At 48.6% G+C, this 22,119-nt stretch overlaps 1 protein-coding gene across 1 annotated transcript in view; it reads right to left on the reverse strand.

Annotated features, from left to right (window-relative positions):
• Window positions 1–17,358, reverse strand: part of LOC124473680 (collagen alpha-1(XIX) chain) — a 60,412-nt gene extending 43,054 nt beyond the window's left edge. Inside the window, exons 1-9 of the mRNA XM_047029312.1 lie at window positions 17,218–17,358; window positions 15,478–15,603; window positions 15,255–15,329; window positions 13,000–13,099; window positions 7,778–7,901; window positions 6,948–7,223; window positions 5,763–5,843; window positions 4,649–4,789; window positions 4,212–4,274 (exon numbers count right to left, since the gene is read on the reverse strand). Coding sequence (XP_046885268.1) covers window positions 4,212–4,274; window positions 4,649–4,789; window positions 5,763–5,843; window positions 6,948–7,223; window positions 7,778–7,901; window positions 13,000–13,099; window positions 15,255–15,329; window positions 15,478–15,565 — 948 coding nt within the window. The 5' untranslated portion in view covers window positions 15,566–15,603; window positions 17,218–17,358. The remainder of the gene's footprint in view (window positions 1–4,211; window positions 4,275–4,648; window positions 4,790–5,762; window positions 5,844–6,947; window positions 7,224–7,777; window positions 7,902–12,999; window positions 13,100–15,254; window positions 15,330–15,477; window positions 15,604–17,217) is intronic.
• Window positions 17,359–22,119: the final 4,761 nt, after the last annotated feature.

A 22,119-nucleotide genomic window follows, 5' to 3' on the forward strand; every position in this document is an offset into this window, starting at 1 on the left:
CTGGCAGAAACATAGCAGGAATAATCCCACTCCCTCCCCAAAACGCTTTCCTTGTAGGTCACAGTGATTAACCTACTGTACAGTCCTCATTTTGGCTGTCTTTAAAGTATTTAAAGTCTTTGTGTTAATCTTCATGCAAGGCAAGCTAAATTGACAACCTTGTAAGGCCTTTAAACATGCGAGGGAGGGGTGCTTGTTACCTTATTAAAAGTATAGATCACGTTTTCATAATCTCCCCCAATCATTTTGTCAAAGTAAAGACTGTATTAGATGGTTTAGGCCTAATCGCCGCAGGCGTGAGAGGCTCTCTAGTTTATTGAGAGACGGGAGCTGTAACTCACTCAGCCGTCACTTATCCGGCCCCCAGCTTAACCTTCATTGAAGGAAATGTTGTAAATCCGAATTAGAGAGGGTGTGATTGGTCACTACAGGTCCTCTGAGATTTCACACACACCAGCCAATTAAATATGCATGTGTGGACGGGGGTAGCCACCGTTAGATACACTTTCGAGGAAAATACGAGGGTGAAAAATACTTTTTCATCTATGTTGACGAGCATGAAATTAGTGTGAATTACAGCTGGTTTAGAGTCATGGGTTTTCCTGCCGCAGTTTTTTCGAAAAGTAATGAAGGCAGATCAAGTCAGCTGGATATGAAGGCTGCGTTGGTAGACCAGTGTACACAAGTGTACACCAGCCACAGCTATGACTGCTGGCTGTACAAATCTTGTTTGTGCATCGTTATGCACGTTGTGGTGTGGTGCTTATTTAAACGTCCTCACTTTGCCCTCTCACAAGCCTACTCTACACGAGAAGTCTTCTGTTTGAGTTGGTCATACTGCAGCATGGCACCACGTTTGTTGAAATGAATGTGGTTTCCCTGCCGAGAGAGGCCACATCCTCCAGGCAGTGTGTCGCTCTCCCCTCATGTTGTACATACAGGGACGTGATGCATGGTGGACTTGATGTGTTCCTGCCCTCTATTTTAGCGAGGAGTTATGCTTGTGGCAGAGCAGGCCTTCTTACTGTACAGTCGATCTTAGATAGCTGTTATAGCAGGGCAAGGACAGACAAGAAAACTGTGAACTGATGATGGTTTCGTTATTGGTCTGTGTTGAGTGTGTGAGTGTGTCTGCATGCGTGTGTGTGCGATGTCTGGGTGTGTGTGTGTGTGAAAGGATATATGTGTGGGTATGTGCATATGTGAAAATGTGTGTGCGTCTATGTTTGTGTGTGTGGTTCTCCTGATGAATGAGGTCATCATCCTTGACATGAAACGTGTCAGAGATACGCCCAGGACTGCATGACACAAGGCACAGCTTCGGTCTGGTGTGTTTGTGTGTCGGTGTACCTTACTACGACCATGTCCACCTTTTGACCTTTAATTCTTGTGTAAAGTGGGTTATAAATATGTGTTCAGCCCTGAACCTTAGCCTGAGAGACAACCCGGAGACCTGTCTATCACCCCGGAGACCTGTCTACCACCCCGGAGACCTGTCTACCACCCCAGAGACCTGTCTATCACCCCGGAGACCCGTCTACCACCCCAGAGACCTGTCTACCACCCCAGAGACTTGTCTATCACCCCGGAGACCCGTCTACCACCCCAGAGACCTGTCTATCAACCCAGAGAGCTGTCTACCACCCCAGAGACCTGTCTATCAACCCAGAAACCGGTCTATCACCCCAGAGACCTGTCTATCAACCCAGAGACCGGTCTATCACCCCAGAGACCTCTCTATCAACCCAGAGACCTGTCTATCACCCCAGGGACCTCTCTATCAACCCAGAAACCGGTCTATCAACCCAGAGATCTGTCTACCACCCCAGAGACCTGTCTACCACTCCAGAGACCTGTCTACCAGACTAGAGACGTGTCTACCGGACTAGAGTCCTGTCTATCAACCCAGAGACCTGTCTACCACCCCGGAGACCTGTCTATCACCCCGGAGACCTGTCTACCACCCCAGAGACCTGTCTATCAACCCATACACCTGTCTATCACCCCAGAGACCTGTCTATCACCCCAGAGACCTGTCTACCAGACTAGAGACGTGTCTACCGGACTAGAGACCTGTTTATCAACCGAGAGACTTATCTACCACTCCAGAGACCTGTCTACCAGACTACAGACGTGTCTACCAGAGTAGAGACCTGTCTATCAACCCAGAGACCTTACTACCACCCCAGAGACCTGTCTACCACCCCAGAGACCTATCTACCACTCCAGAGACCTGTCTACCAGACTAGACACGTGTCTACCAGACTAGAGACGTGGCTACCAGACTAGAGACCTGTCTATCAACCCAGAGACCTGTCTACCACCCCAGAGACCTGTCTACCACCCCAGAGACCTGTCTATCACCCCAGAGATAGGCCACACATTGTCGCCTGCCCTCAGACATCTCTGGAGAACTTGACACAGGTCTTCTCCAAATGCATGCAGGTCACCCCTGCTCACCAACACTTCCTGGGGAACCGCTAGGCTGGTGGCTGATGTACATTACGTCTCCTTTATATACAGCCTGGCTTGATAATTGGCAATTAATTATGACGATTTCGAACAGAACACCATTTGCATAATCAAGTTAAAAGCGGCCTCTGCCAGCGTCCTGCTGCAGCGGCCGGCTGTGCAGGGAGAGGTGCTGCTACGCTCACACCTGCCTCACTGAGCTAGCGTCCCAAATCGAATCGCAGATCTTCAGCAAATCAATACCTGACACGTTCGGATCGCCCCCTTCAACAACACAACTCGACAACACAGCTCGACATCAGATCCAATTACAGGAAGCAACGGTACATTAATAAAGTGGCAGGGCAAGGGGGGCGGGTCCTTAAAGAGCGCCAAAAGAGCCAGCTTACCCCCTCGCATGCTCAGACAGTACTGACAGTGTCAGTATCGCCTGATTATGCTGGTCTGAGACCTGGGACATGTCCAGGTTGCACGGGAGAGACTGGGGAGAGCGGGACCGGGGGAGGTGAGGTGAGGGGGTAGACGAGGGGAGATGGGGGAGGGTGGAGGGGATGGGGGATGAGGAGAAGGGGAGGGTGAGGGATGGGGGGGTTACTGAAGACAGAGTGGATGGGGGAGACAGAAGATGTTAGAGCCTGTGGATGACGGAGCCAATAGAAGGCTGACAAAGACCCAGTTAGAGACAGAGGAGCGGACGGACCAATCAAGACCCTGGCATCTCTGGCCCGGACGGTCCACAGCATCAAACCCAGCTTCCCTTTCACAACATTTAACACGAGCTGGTGACCAGCAAAGCTGCAGCTACAACCAGCCTGCTCCCGTTCCCACGCCAACCACGAAGCCGCGGCAACGCTGTCGGGTCTTGCGGAACATTCCAGGGCGGTTTTCCCAAAACAAGCTCTGAAACAGAAGCTGAGAGAAATGCGCTGCTCCGCAGGACAGTGTAATTGGGCTGATGACCTCCTTGGCCATCTGCTCCAAACTGCCAGAATACCACCTGTTCTTCCTAATGGATTCCTGTCATTCCCCTACCGGCAGTTTGAGCAGTTCCTCCTCTCAGAGAGCGTGTTGAGCCGTGAGGGACACCTCCTCGCTCTCTCCTCGCTCCCTCCACGGCCCGCTGCACAACCTCCCTCCGGTCGGGTCTCTCTCTGCTAACGTTTTCAAATGCTCGGGTTGCATCAGGCATTGCGCAATGAAACCGTCGAATCCCGCCCACAACTGTGAGACGAATCAAGCACACCTCAAATCGTCTTAAATGTCATGGATTTGTAATGGACCCAGTTCAGCTGCCCGCCAGCGCAGGGACGACCAGGACCTACGAAACAATTACAGCTAGACACCAAATACCACCATGACTCTTTTTTATGACTCATAATATTGGTACATATATGATACATAGGTAGAGGGATGGGTATGACTGTCACAGCCATGTCGATGTCTCCTGTTTCCTGTTGTCCCCTGGGCTCCAGGTTCCAGTCATCCACACCATGTCTTCCACCCCCCTGGTCTGTCTTCGTACTACCCCCAGATCCTTCATCAAACACCCCTCGATTTGATTCATATGGTGCATTGTGGTGCATTCTCTTGCATTTGGGACCATTCGCTCCCAGTAACAATGTCAGTATAATGAGATGGTAGGTTAGGCCTGTGCAGCACAGATCCAGGACTGTGATTGTCCACCGTGCTGTAAAGACCAGCGGGTGAGATGGTGAGTGGGGAAGGTCGAATGACGCTACCTTGTCTCCCGTGTCGCCCTTCTGTCCAGGCAACCCTGCTGACCCTGGAACCCCGGGGTCCCCCTGCACAGAGAACAAACAAGAAAAAGACCGAAGAATTGTTGGAATGTCCCTTTAGGTTGGAACAGAATGCCTTCCTAATGACTCGTGGAGAGCCTGGCAGGAGCTCTGTCTGAGATATGCCTTGGATGAAACCAACAGCCGCTGGTGATTGAAGAGCATGTCTTCCACCAAGCAAACACTCAGTTATGCCAAATTGCTGCTAATATGTTTTTATTCCCCAGCCTTTGGTGGCCTTCCAGCAGACTCAATGGACTGAACAGGCTTTAATTGTCCATTTATTAGCCGGCTGGTGTTGATTGGTTGTGTGTTCTCAGAGGAACAGTGACAGCTCCCAGGCTCCTTCCATTAGAGGCTAATGAGGGTGCTGGGTGTACCTTCTCTGCTGAGCACTGGCATCTGTCGCTGGGGGTCTGCGGGAGCCTGGAGACTCGGTGGGGGTGGAGGGACAGCATCTGGTACCTCTGGGCCGGCTCCTGAGGGGGCACGGTGCCCTCGGAGCCATCCCTGGGCATGCACTGGGTCATTACAGATGGCATGGGCCCTGTTAGCAGGCTGGTCATCATAGATAGCATGAAAGCTGCATCCACTGTCTGGTTAGACTGTTAGGACCTGGTGTTAGGTTGTTATAACATGCTGTTGTTTAGGTGCACTGTGTCGGCAAAATGTGATAATAGGGTTAAGAGTATTCTGAGAAGGAGAACTCTCTGAATCTCTCTTAATCTCTCTCTCTATCTCTCTCTATCTTCCTCTCTATCTATCTCTCTCTCTATCTCTCTCTATCTCTCTCTCTATCTTTCTCTCTCTCAAGGTCCTCAGTGAGGGTAAGAGCATCCTGAGCTGATGTCATGGTTACGTGACATGACATGCTTGAGGGGTCAGGGGTCGGCGGTCAGCCAGGCAGTCATGTGACTCTATTGATTTGAGGCTACAAGAGCTAAGGAGCGTCTAAACCATGCCGGTTATCATGTTGTCTTGTAGTCTAGTCATACACATACTGTGTATACAGTTATAAAAGGGAGATACTGTAGAGAGGGGGGAGAGCAAGAGTGAGACAGAGAGGGAGAGATAGAAAAGAAGAGGCAGAAATAAAGAGAGAGAGAGAGAGAGAGAGAGAGAGAGAGAGAGAGAGAGAGAGAGAGAGAGAGAGAGAGAGAGAGAGAGAGAGAGAGAGAGAGAGAGAGAGAGAGAAATAAAGAGAGCGAGAGAGCGAGAGAGAGAAAAAGAAGAGAGAAATAAAGAGAGCGAGAGAGCCAGAGAGAATGAGAGGGAACGAATAGAGGACATGCAATTGTAATATGTTTCTTTCTCAAATTAAATACTGTATATGCCCTACAACAGATTAATTATACAGCATAATAAGCTGTCATTGTATCAGCATTTGGATGGCGGCAAGCTAAATGGCAATTTATCAAAAAATATCCTTCATAAATTCTAGTAAATGGTTCAACATCATGGCATGGTCAGGTGAAGCAGGGGTGGATTGCTCACCTTGGAGCCAGGAACCTCACAGCAGGTCTCCAGCTCAGCCAGGTAGGGGTCGCAGAAGACCAGGATCTGGAGCAGCTCAATCTGGGAACGGAGACTTCGTCATGGCCGGCCACACAACTCACGCTCAGCAACACACAATCACACACAGGAAGTGGTCCGTTCGAAAGGTCACAACCCTGCAGAGTCTAGCAGGATCTGCTGGATGGCATGCTGCTGCTGCTCCCACACAGCTGTGCTCGTGAAACAGCTGTTGAGTACGCAGTGCTGTATTCCAGATCTTGACAAGTGTCAGGGATATTGTCGTCGACAGTGAACATGCTTTTTCTGGAAAAACTCAAGAAAAACTCAGTGGAAACTGCATTTCTTTATCTCAAAGTATGTTTTCCTTGTTAAGGTCAAATAAAACAAAATACCAAATCAAGTATTTGTTGGTGGTAAAATGGCAAATGTTCTTGTGGTAAGAACAGTAAACTAAGTTTGGTGTGGTTTGTGAAAAGCCTTAACCCGTTAATGAGTAGCGTCCCACATACGTGATCGTTCGAAAGCCGGCTCCACAGAGTACCGTCACACGTGTGATTGGGAGCGTTCCAACCGACAATTTTCCGATAGACAAAAAGTATATGACAAACGCAATAGTATGGCTTCAAAATGTACAATTAGGAGGCTAACAAGTAACACTAGCAGGTAGTAGCATTGCTACCAGTATTATGCTAGGTTGCTAGGTAAGGGAAGCTAACTAAAGCTAGCTAGCTTTCGTTTTGAAAAAACAACTCACTCTGGTGGAAGCGTTGGTAATATTTAGAACTCACTCATCTAAAAGTTAAACCCTAACCCAAAAACCACCACAACCATAGCTCTACCTGTGTACAAACCAGTCTACATAACATCATCTATATCACATCGTCTGAACCTACATCCACCCATCACATCTTCTGAACCTACATCCACCATCACATCATCTGAACCTACATCCACCATCACATCATCTGAACCTACATCTACCATCACATCATCTAAACCTACATCCACCATCACAGCATCTGAACCTACATCCACCATCACATCGTCTGAACCTACATCCACCATCACATCATCTGAACCTACATCCACCATCACATCATCTGAACCTACATCCACCATCACATCATCTGAACCTACATCCACCATCACATCATGTGAACCTACATCCACCGGCCTGCCGTCCTGGACGCGCGTGGTGATGACGGTGCGGCCGCTGGCGTCCACGGCGTCCTTCTCGTCCGTGGGGCGTCTCTCCACGAGCACGCAGTCCACGTAGAGCGAGGCCATGCTGCTCTGCACTGACAGGCTCAGCTTGTGCCACTTCCGGTCAAACAGGACGTGGAGGTGGCGGCTCCTGAAGGTGTAGTGGAGGCTGTTCCTCAGGAGGCCCTGGGCCGAGAACTCCACCACACGCTTCGCGCCGTCCAGCACCACGGACACCTGCGGGGAACACACACACACACACAGAGAAACACACACACAGAGAAACACACACACACAGAGAAACACACAGAAACACACACAGAAACACACACACACAGAAAAACACACACACACAGAAACACACACACACAGAGAAACACACAGAAACACACACAGAAACACACACAGAAACACACACACACAGAAAAACACACACACACACAAACGTATGCACACACAGAGAAACACACACACACAATCAAACTGTCAAGTAAATTCATGTTGCCCTTGCTTGCAGAGCCAATTCAGAGCGAACCCAATTCAGAAAACGTTAACAGCATGCTGGGTCCATGTGTAAGCTCCTCTCTAGCTCACTGTGTGCTGAGCCCACCTCATTACTGGGCCTGTTCCCAGAGGAACCTGATCCCATTCCCCCAGTAGCATGCGAACTACACAGCTTCTACACACAGTTTATTCCCAAGTCAAGTTAGTTCAGGTCAAGTCAAACCAGATCAGATGAAACTAGGTGGAGTCAGAGGAGACCTGTTCCCAGAGCGTCCTGCTGGGTTTACCTGCGTGTCTCCCAGGCGGTCGAAAATCTGCCAGAGGTACCAACGTTCTTTCTTAGTGGTCTTCCTCAGGCGGAAGGTGGACACCAGAGAGTATTCATCCGACAGGCCTCCAGGAAACACCAGGCTGGAGAGACAAGCTCAGTCTGAGCAGCTGAACAAAGACTCTAAGAAAAATCACATTTAAGACCAGCAGTTGAGCTAACAATTGCAGTCATAAAGTAAATGATTGGTCAGGGGAACGCGAGGCCATAAATTGGACTTGATTCCGTTTTACCACACAATCTCCCAGTATAAGCTCATTTGTAGGGGCCTACCCAGAGATGTGCTTGTGGGGCTGGAGGGGATTCTGCTCGCAGTGCTCTCCACTCCTGAGTCGCTCAACAATCAGAGAGCCAATCAGCTTTAATGACTTAAGCAAATATTTCAAACCCTTCCCGGAGTGCAGTGGCACTCACATAAAAGTGCTTTGATTTAACGTCAAACATGATTCATTCAACTGGAGGGAATTGATTCAGGCGTCCCTGTCATTTCATTGCCAACCTAATATTCATTGATTGGGGTTTCTATGGAACTGGTCCTCACCTGCTGGTCCAGCAGATGGACACAGAATCTCCAGGGGTCTGCTTCTGAGCGGGACTGTCACAATGGGCTAACAGTTATTAGCACAGGCTTTTGTACAGGCTCAATATGGGCGCTTACACATTCCAGTAAAATGACATTGTGAGGACCTCAATAGGAATACGACCCTGGAAGAGATTCAATCGCGTATTGAATAGCGCGTCGTATTACTCGGCTTCCGTGTGTCTGCTCGTGTCGCTCAGCTGCTGGTGGGACTCCTTTCACTTCCTCCCTGCCAGAATGGGCTTAATTAGCTGGAACTACACATCTGATGAGATTATCTGAATGCTTCAGCATCGGAAAGTGAGGGACCGCAAACGCAATAAATCATAATCAGCAAAAACACAATGGTAAGGTCATTCAAAGTGGGGGAGGGGGGAGAGAGTGAGAAAAAGGGGGAGATGGGTGGGGTGGAAGAGAGAGAGAGGGAGAGAGGGGAGGGAAGGGGGGAGAGGGTGACAGAGGGGGAGACCTAAAGGGAGAGGTGGAAGGAGAGGCAGAAAGACAGAGAGAGAGGGAGAGAAAGAGAGAGAGTGGAAGAGAGATAAAGAGATAGAGAGAGAGAGAATTCCGACAGGCCCGGAAATGAGTTTTTCCCCCTCATAGATCATCTCCTATTCTCTCAGAGCTGAACCCTTCTACATTGTGGGTCTCCTGAATTGTCAGGGACCGCCGCAAACGGCACATGATTAAAATGATGTATGCACCCGGTTAAAGCCACAGGAAGATCAAATGCCCGCGTGCAAGCAGAGGGGAAACAGTGGGAAGGTGATTCGTTGCCCGAGGGCCCGGAAGAAATTTCCATTGGAATTCAATAGACAGAGTGGTACGATCTTTAATAAGACTGGGGACTTTGCTTCAGATATTCCCCTTTAAACAAGGCATTAGGGGTCAAGGATGAAACTGCACTCAGGGTAAAGAATCCTGTAGGATATTAACATAAGGAAAAGCTGTAAGGTCACACGGTGTTTACGTTTATTACGCCATGCAGGATATCTTGTCACTCCAGTGCAAATTGACATGGATGCCTGGCCCACCTCAGGGAGACAGACGGCTCCTCGGTCTACCACGACCACACGTTTACAGAGGGGCGCGCATGTGCACGGGCGACCTGGGTCAAAGTTCACAACCTTGACACCCCCGGCTGTCTCAGAGTCTCTCACCCGAGTTTCTCTGGCTGTCGGAGAAGCGGTACAAACAGTGGCACAGACGTTCAAACAGACTCCACGGAGCAGCAATGCTATCATGCTGTTGCTCAACTCTGGATCAACACCAGCGATACCTTAATCCGTCTTTACCAAACACTCCAGTCGTTTCAGCAAACACTCTAGTCCGAAAAAACACTCCATTTGACCAAACACTTCACTCTTCACTTCTCCAGAGGAAACCATGCTGAAACATATTTTGTGAGATTACTGTTGTGCAGTATTGCTTCCTTAAGGAGTTGACGTGACAGAGCCTATGTGGTTGTCGTTCCGTCTTAGGGCTGAGAACGGGAGACAACAAGCCAACACAATGCAGAGCCCAGCTGTATGAATAAGCAGGCAATCAAAGAAGTTTAGAAAGTGCGGACGCTCGCATTTTCGACAGTAACTAAATTGGTTCCAGTTCTCTGAAATGAGAGTACGTTCTCCTTGCTGAGTAGGGTCAGGGTGTGTGTGTGTGTGTGTGTGTGGGGGGGGGGGGGGGGTTGGTAACACTAATACGCAGTCTGGGGGGGGTTGGGGAGAGTGATCATACAGCTACGTTACCGAGCCGGTTAGGGTAGTTGGGGGGGGGGGGGGTAATGCTAACACACTGCAGCAGCATTGGAGAGATACAGACACACACATATTGCAGGGGGGGGGGGGAACACTCACAGGGGAATCAATATGCGTCACCATTCTGCAGAGGTAAGATCATCTCTGTTTGTGTGTTGGTGCTACTGGGTGTGTGTGTGTGTGTGTGTGGGTGTGAATGTGAACGTGTGTGCGTGTTTACCAACTGACAGTGACAGCAATTAAATGTCGGAAAACATATTGCCGGGATAGAGAGATCCATCTGTATGTGCGGGGCCCACAGTAATCCGTCATCTCAAACAGCTGTTCCCATAGGAACAAAACAGGCTGCCATCTGGATCCCACTGCATCCAGCAGGCTCTGATGGGACCCCAGCCAGACCCCTGACGGGACCCCCAGCCACACCCGTGATGGGACCCCAGCCAGACCCCTGATGGGACCCCCAGCCACACCCCCAGCCAGACCCCCAGACCAGAACCCCAGACCAGACCCCCAGACCAGACCCCCAGCCAGACCCCCAGCCAGACCCCCAGCCAGACCCCCAGCCACACCCCCAGCCAGACCCCCAGCCACACCCCCAGCCAGACCCCCAGACCAGACCCCCAGCCAGAGCAGTCCACCTCTGCCTTTACGGAGGGGGAATGGTGGTAGTACGGTGGTAGGCAGGGGAGGGGTTAGTGACCAGGGAAGTGACCAGGGTTAGTAACCAGGGTTGGTGGGCTTGTGTTTAGGGGGTTTGGGGGCAGGTTCAAGGCTCGGGTAAGAAGATCCACACAGGGGACTGTCTGAGCGTCTGAGAGGCGAGTCACATCTCAGATCACCTGCCTCGCGATCCCTCCCCTGCCTCGCGATCCCTCCTGCCTGAGCAGGGCCAGAACAGTGTGTTTACAGTCGGCTGGTACAGTAAAACACTAAAAATATCCCTTCACAGGACTCATGGTGTTAGCTTTCACAACCTCCCAACATCCCACCCTGGACGTCTCAAACGCCCCGAAGCCAGGAGAAGTGCTCCGAAGCTGGTCACCTTCTCATCGTTACGAGGGTCCCCAACAAGGTCTGAAGATACACTTCTTTGGAATCTACCTGGACCAAGCACTTGACCGAAGGGCACCGTAATCTATCGGTTCCTTACATCTTGTGGAGCCTGCAAAACGAACCTTTCTTGCATGTGGGCAACTATTGCATTTTTCGATGCTGCACTAGAGATATAATGTTCTATTTCCACTGCCGTATCAGCGGAATCATGTTCCTTAACGCCACCACAGATATGCTGTTAGAAATGTGCTTGTGTGTCCTGTCTGACACCACTACTGTGTAATGCACTATTTTACATTGCTTTAAATGAAAGCATAATCCTAAAATCCAATTATCAGAATTTGTTGTCTTGGAAATGTCAAGGACCAGAGCTTCTCTGGTTCCTCTAAGGCAACAGTCATAAACAAAAAACGAAAATTGAATAAAATTGAATAAAAACAAAAGTATATCTGGGGTTTATGGTAGAACAAGACAAATATACAAGACAAAGGTTCAAGAATAATTTCACTGAGAGAGACCTCGAAGCAGCATCTCCAGAGGTCCAGCTAAGAATCAAGCCCCAATCGTTCTCTCCCAAAAATACAAGGTTTTGATGCCTGTGTCCAACCCCCCGACACATTCTCAGAAGTGTCATTATTGTCATCTTCATCCACTTCCTGCTCAATGAATCCACATTTAGCGGGTTAAATACCACCTGATCAAGGTGAAACATACCAGCTGTTAAAATAATCCATTTCCTCCATCCTGTCATTCATCACGCTGAGGTTAACCTGCAGGGCAGGGCCATCGCTCCAGGAACAAAGCAACCATGAATAAGTGGCACCTCTGTGCACCATTAAAAGTTTTCAATATGTCCGGCTCATTACAACTGATATGAGCTTGTTCTCTCTCCCGGACCCTCCAGCTACTCACTGCCAGGTCTCTCTCCCCTTGGGAAATTGGGAGATCCAATGTATATTAATTCGGTCCAAATTATTCCACGTCTTACGGCTCACCTCACCGTTTTACCCTTATTAGCAGGAAGCCCACAGTTTCATCTCCGTGGTCAGGTGAGGTGCGGGGTTAACGCGTTCTGTCAGCCCGCCAGCAAATCTCACCATTTTTTTCTTTTCCTTTTTTCCTTATTTCAGATATCAGCCGAACACAGGCGGCTTCATACCCTGAAAAGATCAGTTTGCAGCTGCGGAAACTAAATATGACCATGGCACGTTTTCAAGTCCTAGGGGAACTGGGTTTAGGCACGAGTTGTTTGGACATTTAATAGCTTTTAATGCGTTCTCTAAACAAATCTGCATGTCCCGCAGCTTGCCAGCGTTCTTCCTCAGCTGTCAGAGACCGCTTCTAGCGAGCTGCCTAGCTAACCACACACACACACAATTTCACAGAGGAGAGAGACAAACATTTGTATTTGTTTTTGACCTGTTCCAAACAAACTCATAATTTCTTGTCATTAAAACCGACTCGAGGTGTCTCTTTCTCTGAGCCCCCCGAGCTTCATGTTCAATATCCGTCAACACCAGCCAACCGCAGTCCTGTGGCTCCCACACTGCGTAATCCAATCACACGCTGAGTGATGCGTACGGTGCAAATAGTCCTGGCCACCCTGTCCCCGGTCACACCGGGATCACACTCGTCTATTGCTTTGCACACTCGCGCTCGCACACACATGGACAGACACGTGCACAAACACACAGGCACGCACGCACACAAACACACAGGCACACAGTCACACACGAGCACACACACAGGCACACACACACACCCACACAGTCATACACACACGCCACTCACTCTGTGGGCTTGATGAGAGGGCTGCTGCCCAGTCTGAATGACGGCCTGTCGTCTGTGACGGTTCCTTTTCTAAGCAGAAACTTCTCAGTCAGATCAAACCCTGTCATGGAGAGGAGAGAGAGGAAGGATAGGGGGGAGAGAGGAGGGAGAGAGGGGGGAGAGGAGAGAGAGGAGGGAGAGAAGTGAGACGGGGAGAGAGGAGGGAGAGGAGGGAGAGGAGAGAGGAGGGAGAGGAGGGAGAGGAGAGAGAGGAGAGAGAGGGGAGAGAGGAGGGTGAGGAGGGAGAGGAGAGAGAGGCGGGAGAGGAGAGAGACGGGGAGAGAGGAGGGAGAGGAGGGAGAGGAGAGAGAGGAGGGTGAGGAGAGAGAGAGGAGGGAGAGGACAGAGAGGAGAGAGAGGGGGGAGAGGAGAGAGAGGGGGTAGAGGAGAGAGAGGAGGGAGAGGAGAGAGAGGGGGGAGAGGAGAGAGAGAGGAGAGAAGAGGGAGAGGAGGGAGAGGAGAGAGAGGGGGGAGAGGAGAGAGAGGGGAGAGAGGAGGGAGAGGAGGGAGAGGAAGAGAGGGGGAGAGAGGAGGGAGAGAGGAGGGAGAGGAGGGAGAGGGGGAGATAGGAGGGAGAGGAGAGACAGGAGGGTGAGGAGAGAGAGGAGGGTAAGGAGAGGGAGGAGGGTGAGGAGAGAGAGGCGACAGAGGAGAGAGAGGGAGAGGAGAGAGAGGGGGAGAGAGGAGGAAGAGGAGGGAGAGGAGAGAGAGGGGGAGAGAGGAGGGAGAGGAGGGAGAGGAGAGAGAGGGGGGAGAGGAGAGAGAGGGGGGAGAGGAGAGAGAGGGGGGAGAGGAGGGAGAGGAGAGAGAGGGGGGAGAGAGGAGGGAGAGGAGAGAGAGGGGGGAGAGAGGAGGGAGAGGAGAGAGAGGAGGGAGAGGAGAGAGAGGGGGGAGAGAGGAGGGAGAGGAGAGAGAGGGGGGAGAGAGGAGGGAGAGGAGAGAGAGGAGAGAAGAGGGAGAGGAGGGAGAGGAGAGAGAGGGGGGAGAGGAGAGAGAGGGGAGAGAGGAGGGAGAAGAGGGAGAGGAGAGAGAGGGGGAGAGAGGAGGGAGAGAAGAGAGAGGGGGAGAGAGGAGGGAGAGAAGAGAGAGGGGGGAGAGAGGAGGGAGAGGAGAGAGAGGGGGGAGAGAGGAGGGAGAGGAGGGAGAGGAGAGAGAGGGGGGAGAGAGGAGGGAGAGGAGAGAGAGGAGAGAAGAGGGAGAGGAGGGAGAGGAGAGAGAGGGGGGAGAGGAGAGAGAGGGGAGAGAGGAGGGAGAGGAGGGAGAGGAGAGAGAGGGGGAGAGAGGAGGGAGAGAGGAGGGAGAGGAGGGAGAGGGGGAGAGAGGAGGGAGAGGAGAGAGAGGAGGGTGAGGAGAGAGAGGAGGGTAAGGAGAGAGAGGAGGGTGAGGAGAGAGAGGCGACAGAGGAGAGAGAGGGAGAGGAGAGAGAGGGGGAGAGAGGAGGGAGAGGAGGGAGAGGAGAGAGAGGGGGAGAGAGGAGGGAGAGGAGGGAGAGGAGAGAGAGGAGAGAGAGGGGGGAGAGGAGTGTGAGGAGAGAGAGAGGAAGGAGAGGAGGGAGAGGAGAGAGAGGAGAGAGAGGGGGTAGAGGAGAGAGAGGAGGGAGAGGAGAGAGAGGGGGGAGAGGAGAGAGAGGGGGGAGAGGAGAGAGAGGGGGAGAGGAGGGAGAGGAGAGAGAGGAGAGAGAGAGGAGGGACAGGAGAGAGAGGGGGGAGAGAGGAGGGAGAGGAGGGAGAGGAGAGAGAGGGGGGAGAGGAGAGAGAGGGGGGAGAGAGGAGGGAGAGGAGAGAGAGGAGGGTGAGGAGAGAGAGGAGGGTGAGGAGAGAGGCGACAGAGGAGAGAGAGGGAGAGGAGAGAGAGGAGGGAGAGGAAAGAGAGGAGGGTGAGGAGGGAGGAGGGAGGGTCAGCAGGGGGACAATTTGATGTTCCACAACATCAGAGAATAGAACAGTCAAGGCTCTCTGATTCCTATCAAACTCTGCAGAGAAAATGATTACATATTAAAACACCTCATCTTTTAATCTTCTGACTTACCTCCAAGTGTGAATTACAATCCCATCTGGTAAGGTAAACACCACAGTACATCAATGAGGAGAATAATAGCGTCAACACTTTGTTCAGGTCGTACCACTCTGTGACCCTTCAACCCCGGGTTCAGAACACAGGATCACCTGACCTCTACCGTGTCAGGATCCTTCTGAGAGTCTAGACGGAATACTCACCTGTGAATTCTAACGTGCCGTTTAAAATGTCCGAAAATCGCCCTTCTTCCAACTTCAGAGATGGACAGGACTTATCTAGAGAATAGAAGGGGTGGTGTTGGTTAGTCTAATGGTTAGTGCCTGTGCTAAGCGAGGAGAACTCCGCGTTCTCAAAACGTGTTTCCAGGGAAAACTAAAGAAAGTGTGTCTCGAGGGAAAAGTGTTGACAGCCTTCGATACGTACCCGTTCTCTCATTCACCGCCATTCCAACAGTGCAAGGAATGGAATTTACTATCCAGAGGAAGAGTGTCCATCTTAGCAGGCAGTTCATGGCTCTTCTGTCCGTGGGAAATCAGAGCTCTTGGAAACCTGGAGGTAAACACACACTGTTGTGGTGTGTCTCAACACTCCACATGACGCGAGACACAGTTTCACATGGGCCCGCTAATCTAGGAGGGTGCTAAAGTAGAGTTGGTTACAACGTTTAAATGATTATGGACTTCAGTACTACGGTTTCTGCTTCACAAAATGCCAAATGCCAAATCTTCTATTTGTTGATAAAGTCTGCTGATCGAGTTCATCTGCTCCTTTTCCAAGAGGATAGACAACATGCATTACAACACAGGCTGTGGCAGAACTTGGTGTGGGGGTCTCAGTTGTCATCTACCACCTGTAAGCTATTTGAACAGCCAGCAGGCCGTTTCACCATAGGAAATACAGCCAGGCTCCTCAGCTTGGTGATCTGCAGTAGGCATGGAGACTCACTCTGCCTGGCGCTGGCGAGACGCAGGAGTAGTGGTAGTCTATAGTATACAATTCTAGGGCAACAAAAATCAAGTGGACATTGTTTTAGTGGAAAATACAGACGTGCACAAGATTACGGTAGCTTCCTGTACATGGAGATCTGTGAAAGAAGTTTATCATGGACCACTCTAGAAATCGCGCGCACGAACCGTATAACCTCACCGGACATGTCGGACAGGCGGACAAGGTTAGGCTTTTTTTTGCCCACCTTGAGGTTTTAACGATAGGTGCCCGGAACTAAATAAGAACGAAAACATGTGGAAGTGAAGTCAACTAATGGAATTTCACAAACAGCGAAACGGAGTAAATGACTCAGGTTATGATTCCAATTGCGCATTAAGCTACCGTATTTTAAAGCAGCATACAGTCTGTTGGAACAGAAACCACCCCACGTTACATGTGTGTACAGTGTTACAATCCACGAGCATGTTTTCCACTCATAACGGAGGCACTATAAATCTCGACAAGTGCTACTGCAACTAAGCGCACAACTTCCAACTCTTCGCGCGGTGCATGCGCAAAATCCCCTTCTGTGCCAAACAACAAAATACTAGCAGATTGACACTTGGTCCATTAAATTATATATGGAAATTATAAACAGCCCCCATTTTGTAATGTGTAAATTATAAGTGGAACACATCAAATCAGTTGCGCTACTTACAATTGCATGGAAAGTTTTCCGCTATAGACTAAAAGAACAATCCATAAACGAAACGCATCTTCAAGTTATCAGCTATTCCAAAGTAGGACTTGGAAATTAAAGTGAGAATGTGGACTCATGCTGGATCCCAGTCCTTATTAGTCTCTGCGAGTGACCCTCCCCTTCAGTCAAAACTAAGATACATTAGAGCACCTCAACCGGCGCAAGGAATTACTGAAAGCCGGCAGGATCAGACGCGTGAGGTTTCATATTTTATAGAGAAAGGACAGCAGTTTCAATAAGCAAAAACGAAAACGAACAACACGTTCTCTACATTCAAGTCACGTTTGTTAAGTGTTTTGTAGATCAATTTCGTAGCGCAAGCAGAGTAAGTTATTATTATTATTACTGTATTGATTGAATTGGTAAACCATAATAAGAAAACTAGTTGTCAAAGACAATAGGACGTTGTTTCATAGATTTACGGATGAAATAGGCTAGAAATTCTGAATAGCATTTGGTCAAAATGAATTGCCTACCTCTTCGTTGTTTAATCAACTGTGTAGGGTGTTGGGTCACATGGCAAAATAAATAAATAATACAACTATTAAATAAAATACAAAATTCTAACGAGAATCTATAGGCCTCTTTACCACCGTAATGTCACACTCAACAGCTCGATCTTTCCATAGGAGTTGAGGACTATTTTTGTCACAGACCCAAAGGCCACGAGAATGTTTTGCAATCTCTTGTACACAGTGCTTCGGTGAAGCTGTCACTGTATAACTGTTGATATATATATATATGAAGATTACGATTGAATGAAATTGACTAAACGCAAATCATTAACGTTGAGAATTAATGGTTTCTCTCAAAGAATTTACTGATTAACTGGAAACGCATTAAAACCGCAGAGCATGATGTGCAGGCTAACAGATCGTCCGCTGTTGAGGTCAAGTTCAGATAAAGTTTATCAAGAATATTAGTTTCATGTCAAATTATATATATTGACAAAATAGTATCATAATAGTATAAAAAGTGCCTAACTAAGTTACCCAATGTTTTTATTTAGTATTTTACTAAAAGTGAACTACTTAGAAAAACATTCACAATACTGTCTAGTTCTTGAGAGAGCTGGTATATGTAGGAGGGTAATCATTCTTTTTCAAGTTTAGATACCTGGCCAGCTGGTGTATTGCTAAATTTCTAAAAAATGTAACCAGGAGGTGCCAAGCTTCACAAGATAGACATGCAACCCCCCCATCTATCTTTCCTCTCTCTCCTTCCTCACCCTCTCTCCTTCCTTCCTTCCTTCCATCCTTCCCATCCCTACTTACCCCTCTTTTCTTTCATTTTACCCTCTCCCCCCTTTTCCATTATTCCTCTCTATACCTCCTTCACTTCTCCTCCCAACCTCCCCCTATCCCCTTCCTTCCCCCTCTCTTCCCAACCTTCCCCTCTTACCCCTTCTTTCCCATCCTCCCCCTCTCTTTTTCCTCTCCTCCCATCCTCCCTGTCTTGTCCCTCCCCCTCTCCCCTTGCTCCCCCTCTCCCCTTCCTCCCCCTCTCCCCTTCCTCCCTCTCCAACTGCTGGCTTGCTGCTCCTCTTGCTGCGGGCTCCAGGGAGGCTGAAGCCCTGCAGAGAGTTGGGGCTGGGGAGAGCTGGGCCAGCGGGACAGATGACCTCCTGCTCTCCTCCGAGGGTTCAGTTTGGATCTGGGACTTTGGTCTGTGGACAACTGTGAAGCCTCTATGACATGCACAATGATCTCAACTGGTCTGCTCACACGGACAAGGTGGTCAAAGCGCCCGGAAACGCCTCTTCTTCCTGAGGAGACTGAAGAACTTGGCATGGATTCAGTCATCCTCACTAACTTCTACAGATGCACTATAGAGAGCATTCTGACTGGTTGCATCACATTGTGGTATGGGAGCTGCACAGACAGGGACCGCAAGGCCCTACGTAGTGTGGTCCGTTCTGCTGAGATCATCATCGGCAGGAAGCTCCCAGCCCTACAGGGCACCTGCCACACACGATGCCTCAGGAAAGCTGTCAGGATACTAAGAGACTGTTACCACCCATCCCTCAGTCTTTTTACCCTGTTGTCTTCTGGCAGGCGATACCGAAACATTCAGTCTCGCACACACAGACTAGACTACAGTTTCTTTCCAAGGGCCATCAGGCTTCTGAATGAACATTGATATCGACATTGATACACTGTCGACACTCACTCTAGTCACTTTCAGCTACTGGTTGCACAATCAGCAATATTGCACTAATTGCACCCTATTTTTCTCAAGGCTAGTATAGGTTAGTATAGGATATTATGTGTATTATAGGTTTAGTATACAGTATTGTGTATTATTTTGTATATTAGGAGGTTTATTATATTATATGTTAGCTTATCATAAGTGTAACCCATGTTATGAGTACTTCTACGTCATGTTATACCAGGTTGCTTTGCGTTGTCTTGTCCAAAGAATTTCAGTGCGCAGTCTGACCCTGTGTTGTTCTGTACATCTGACAATAAAAGACTTGAACTTGAACTAATGGGTCTGAAAACAAATGTTGTCAATTGGATTTAATGACTTCCTGTGTCAGCTCAGGCGTTGACTTCATTTTCTCTGCCTATGATCTAGGACAACACCTTTGTCTCTTAACCACAGGTGTGCCTCTCGATGTGTATGTTTGTGATGCCTTTTGTATTTAGCCAAACTGTGGAAATCAGCAAACACATTAGCCGTTGGGGCCATTGTTTGGTCCACCTACAGCGTGAGGGCAGCCCTACGCTGCTGCGTTGTTGGCCTTTGCGGCAGCCTTCAAGCTGTCGCTGCCTGGGGGGGATCTCAAAAACACCTGTCCTGCTTTTCGCAGCCATTTACGAAATTGAAAACAATGATTCCAACCACTCATGTTCCCAATCACAAGGCGCAGTCAAAGGGCATTACAAATAAATACAAAAAATACACACAAATGCCCTGTTTGCCGTGTGTAATATATCTTGGAATATAATGTGCCTAGCATAAATACAGTTGATTGCATACCTACCCAATGTAAACACACGCGTGTACACAATTCAACCTCTGTAGCTCCTGTGTGAAAAAGCACCGCGTTTGTTGACTAAAGCGTTCAGCAGAAAGCACACTTTATCTTCGCTCTGTGTGGAGAAAACAAACAGTTATATTCCACCTCCATTGTCTCCATAGAGAAAGTAATGGGCTGTCTAGGCCATACAAACCACAGACATCATGGAGCCTCATTCATCCTCTCAAGCAGAGTGCTCATATGGGCCTTCATTGAATACAAACTCAATATATAGAGTCAGACGGAGGATAAAGAAATCCGTTGCTTCTTTTGTTTGCGGGACGGGTCAATTGCGACCTGTTGTCCTTCATTCCTCATCCTTGCCGAACTCCACTTGAAAAGACAGAGACACAAACAAAGTCCTGTCCAGCTCCCGTGAACACCTGGATTCTTCTGTGATGTCAGGAATGGACCTGGAGGGAGGGCATTGCCGGGCCTGGCAGTGGGACTATCTGGGTGGTAACCCCATCTACACTGCAGCTGTAGCTTGTGGACAGCTTGATAAGCCGGAAGCAATTAACATGTGTCTCTGTCCATCACGGTTACCTCCCACTGGCTGAATACTCACCATAGCAACTGTCCAAATCAGTTTCACCAGGAGCATCCAGTCGGTGGGTTTCTCAGTAAGATGAGGGTAATGTTATGATGTTACAGACATGTTTACCTAAATAAATCTAAGCTTAGGTACTGGACTAATGATCCGCCGCGTCTGTTCAATGTAGAAATACAGTACATGGTTATACTGCCAAAATGTGTTTACATTTCTACACCCAGCCCTAACATTGGACTTTCAACCTGTTCTTATTTAGTTTTTTCCATGGCTGAAGTCGTGGGCCTTGACTACACTGGTGCTGGAATCTTAGATCAAAGCGTAGTAGTTTGTCACAGGAGAAAGGAAAGTGGTGATGGAACACAACAACAAGGATCAGCCTGAATGTGCTGCATTACTTATTTTAAAGTGGGCGGGAAATCCTTGCAGGCATATGGTATATGCCTGCATATTATGTAGAACATGTTACTGGCTGAACTCTACAAACCAGGAGCTGGCTCCAACATAGGCTCAATGACTCCATCCTTCTTTCTAAACTGCATTGGTACTTTTTTCAACGGAGCTCTGTGACCAAAGATCAAATTAGCTTTATTATGTAGGCCTAGTGCATATAGCGCTGTACTATAACATGTGTAGCAGGTGCCTTTTTGGTGCTAGGCTGTTGAAGTGCAGGTCAGGGAGACAGACAGTTACATGTCTTTTTACGAAGTCTTCACCTAGGCCACATAGACAATTATACAAGTCTTTTGTATTTAAAAGTAGACTTCAAAATAAAAGGCATGACCAACAGGTATAGATGTCACCGAAAATGTTGCAGAGCAAAAGAGTCTTGGATCATCCATCGTTAGAGTAGAGAAAACTAGTTTAGCAGCTCGCGTCTCATCACCGCTGTATTTCCTTAGGCGGATGCATGCACGCTCGCCAAAATCTCCGGCCTTCACTCATCGGAGAGTGCTATTAACTTACACCTTTCACATTTGTAATTACGCCTATTAAAATCAGACAGCGTTTCTTTTATTCCTCTGCTAGCAGTGGTGGAGGCAGTGAGTGGTGAGAAGTAATTAAAATGAGAGTAACTGCAGGTGTATGGTGCATATCAATGAGGAGAAGGTTTGGAAAGGGAGTTAAAACACGGTAACAAAGTTGCTCTGTCAAGGCTATTTTAATACGGGAAGAGGCTGCTTTGATGCCTGCTCACCTGTTTCCATCACAAGTGGTCAGTTTGAAACTCGTGATGAAGAAGGAATTAATGTGGCTTTTAAACTGTCCCTCAATCTGGATTGGGAACATAAACGGATTGGTCTGGACTGGATATGTGCCAAAATGACTATTTCATTCAGTTACATCAAGGTCAAGAAATCATTTAAAACTGAGGACAAAGTTTGTGGTGATCGGTCATCCATCTTATTATTTGAAATGGTGTTTGAGATATAAATCATTGTTTTTATTAATTGATTACATATGATGTGTGCGTGTTCCATATACGTGCTGTTTTCATAAGAACCTTATATATAGGTGTTTTTATTCCAAATAGGATTTAAATCGTTTTAGCCACGCTGTGACATGGATAAGTGATTTGATGTGATATGTGACAATATTCTTTAAAAGAATGATGTGGGCTGCGCTTGCTTTCTAATTTGAATAGTAAAATAAAATAAAGATGCTGCATCAACAATTGTAACACATAGTTATAATAAAACATATAATTTCCATGTTAAAAAAACATTTCAGAGGTTCGATTTGCCACCATCCGTGTCTCCACCCCCTCCCGGTATCAACAGAAGCACATGTTCTGTGTTTACTTTG

Source organism: Hypomesus transpacificus, chromosome 11 (genome assembly GCF_021917145.1).
Source record: "Hypomesus transpacificus isolate Combined female chromosome 11, fHypTra1, whole genome shotgun sequence".
NCBI lineage: Eukaryota > Metazoa > Chordata > Actinopteri > Osmeriformes > Osmeridae > Hypomesus > Hypomesus transpacificus.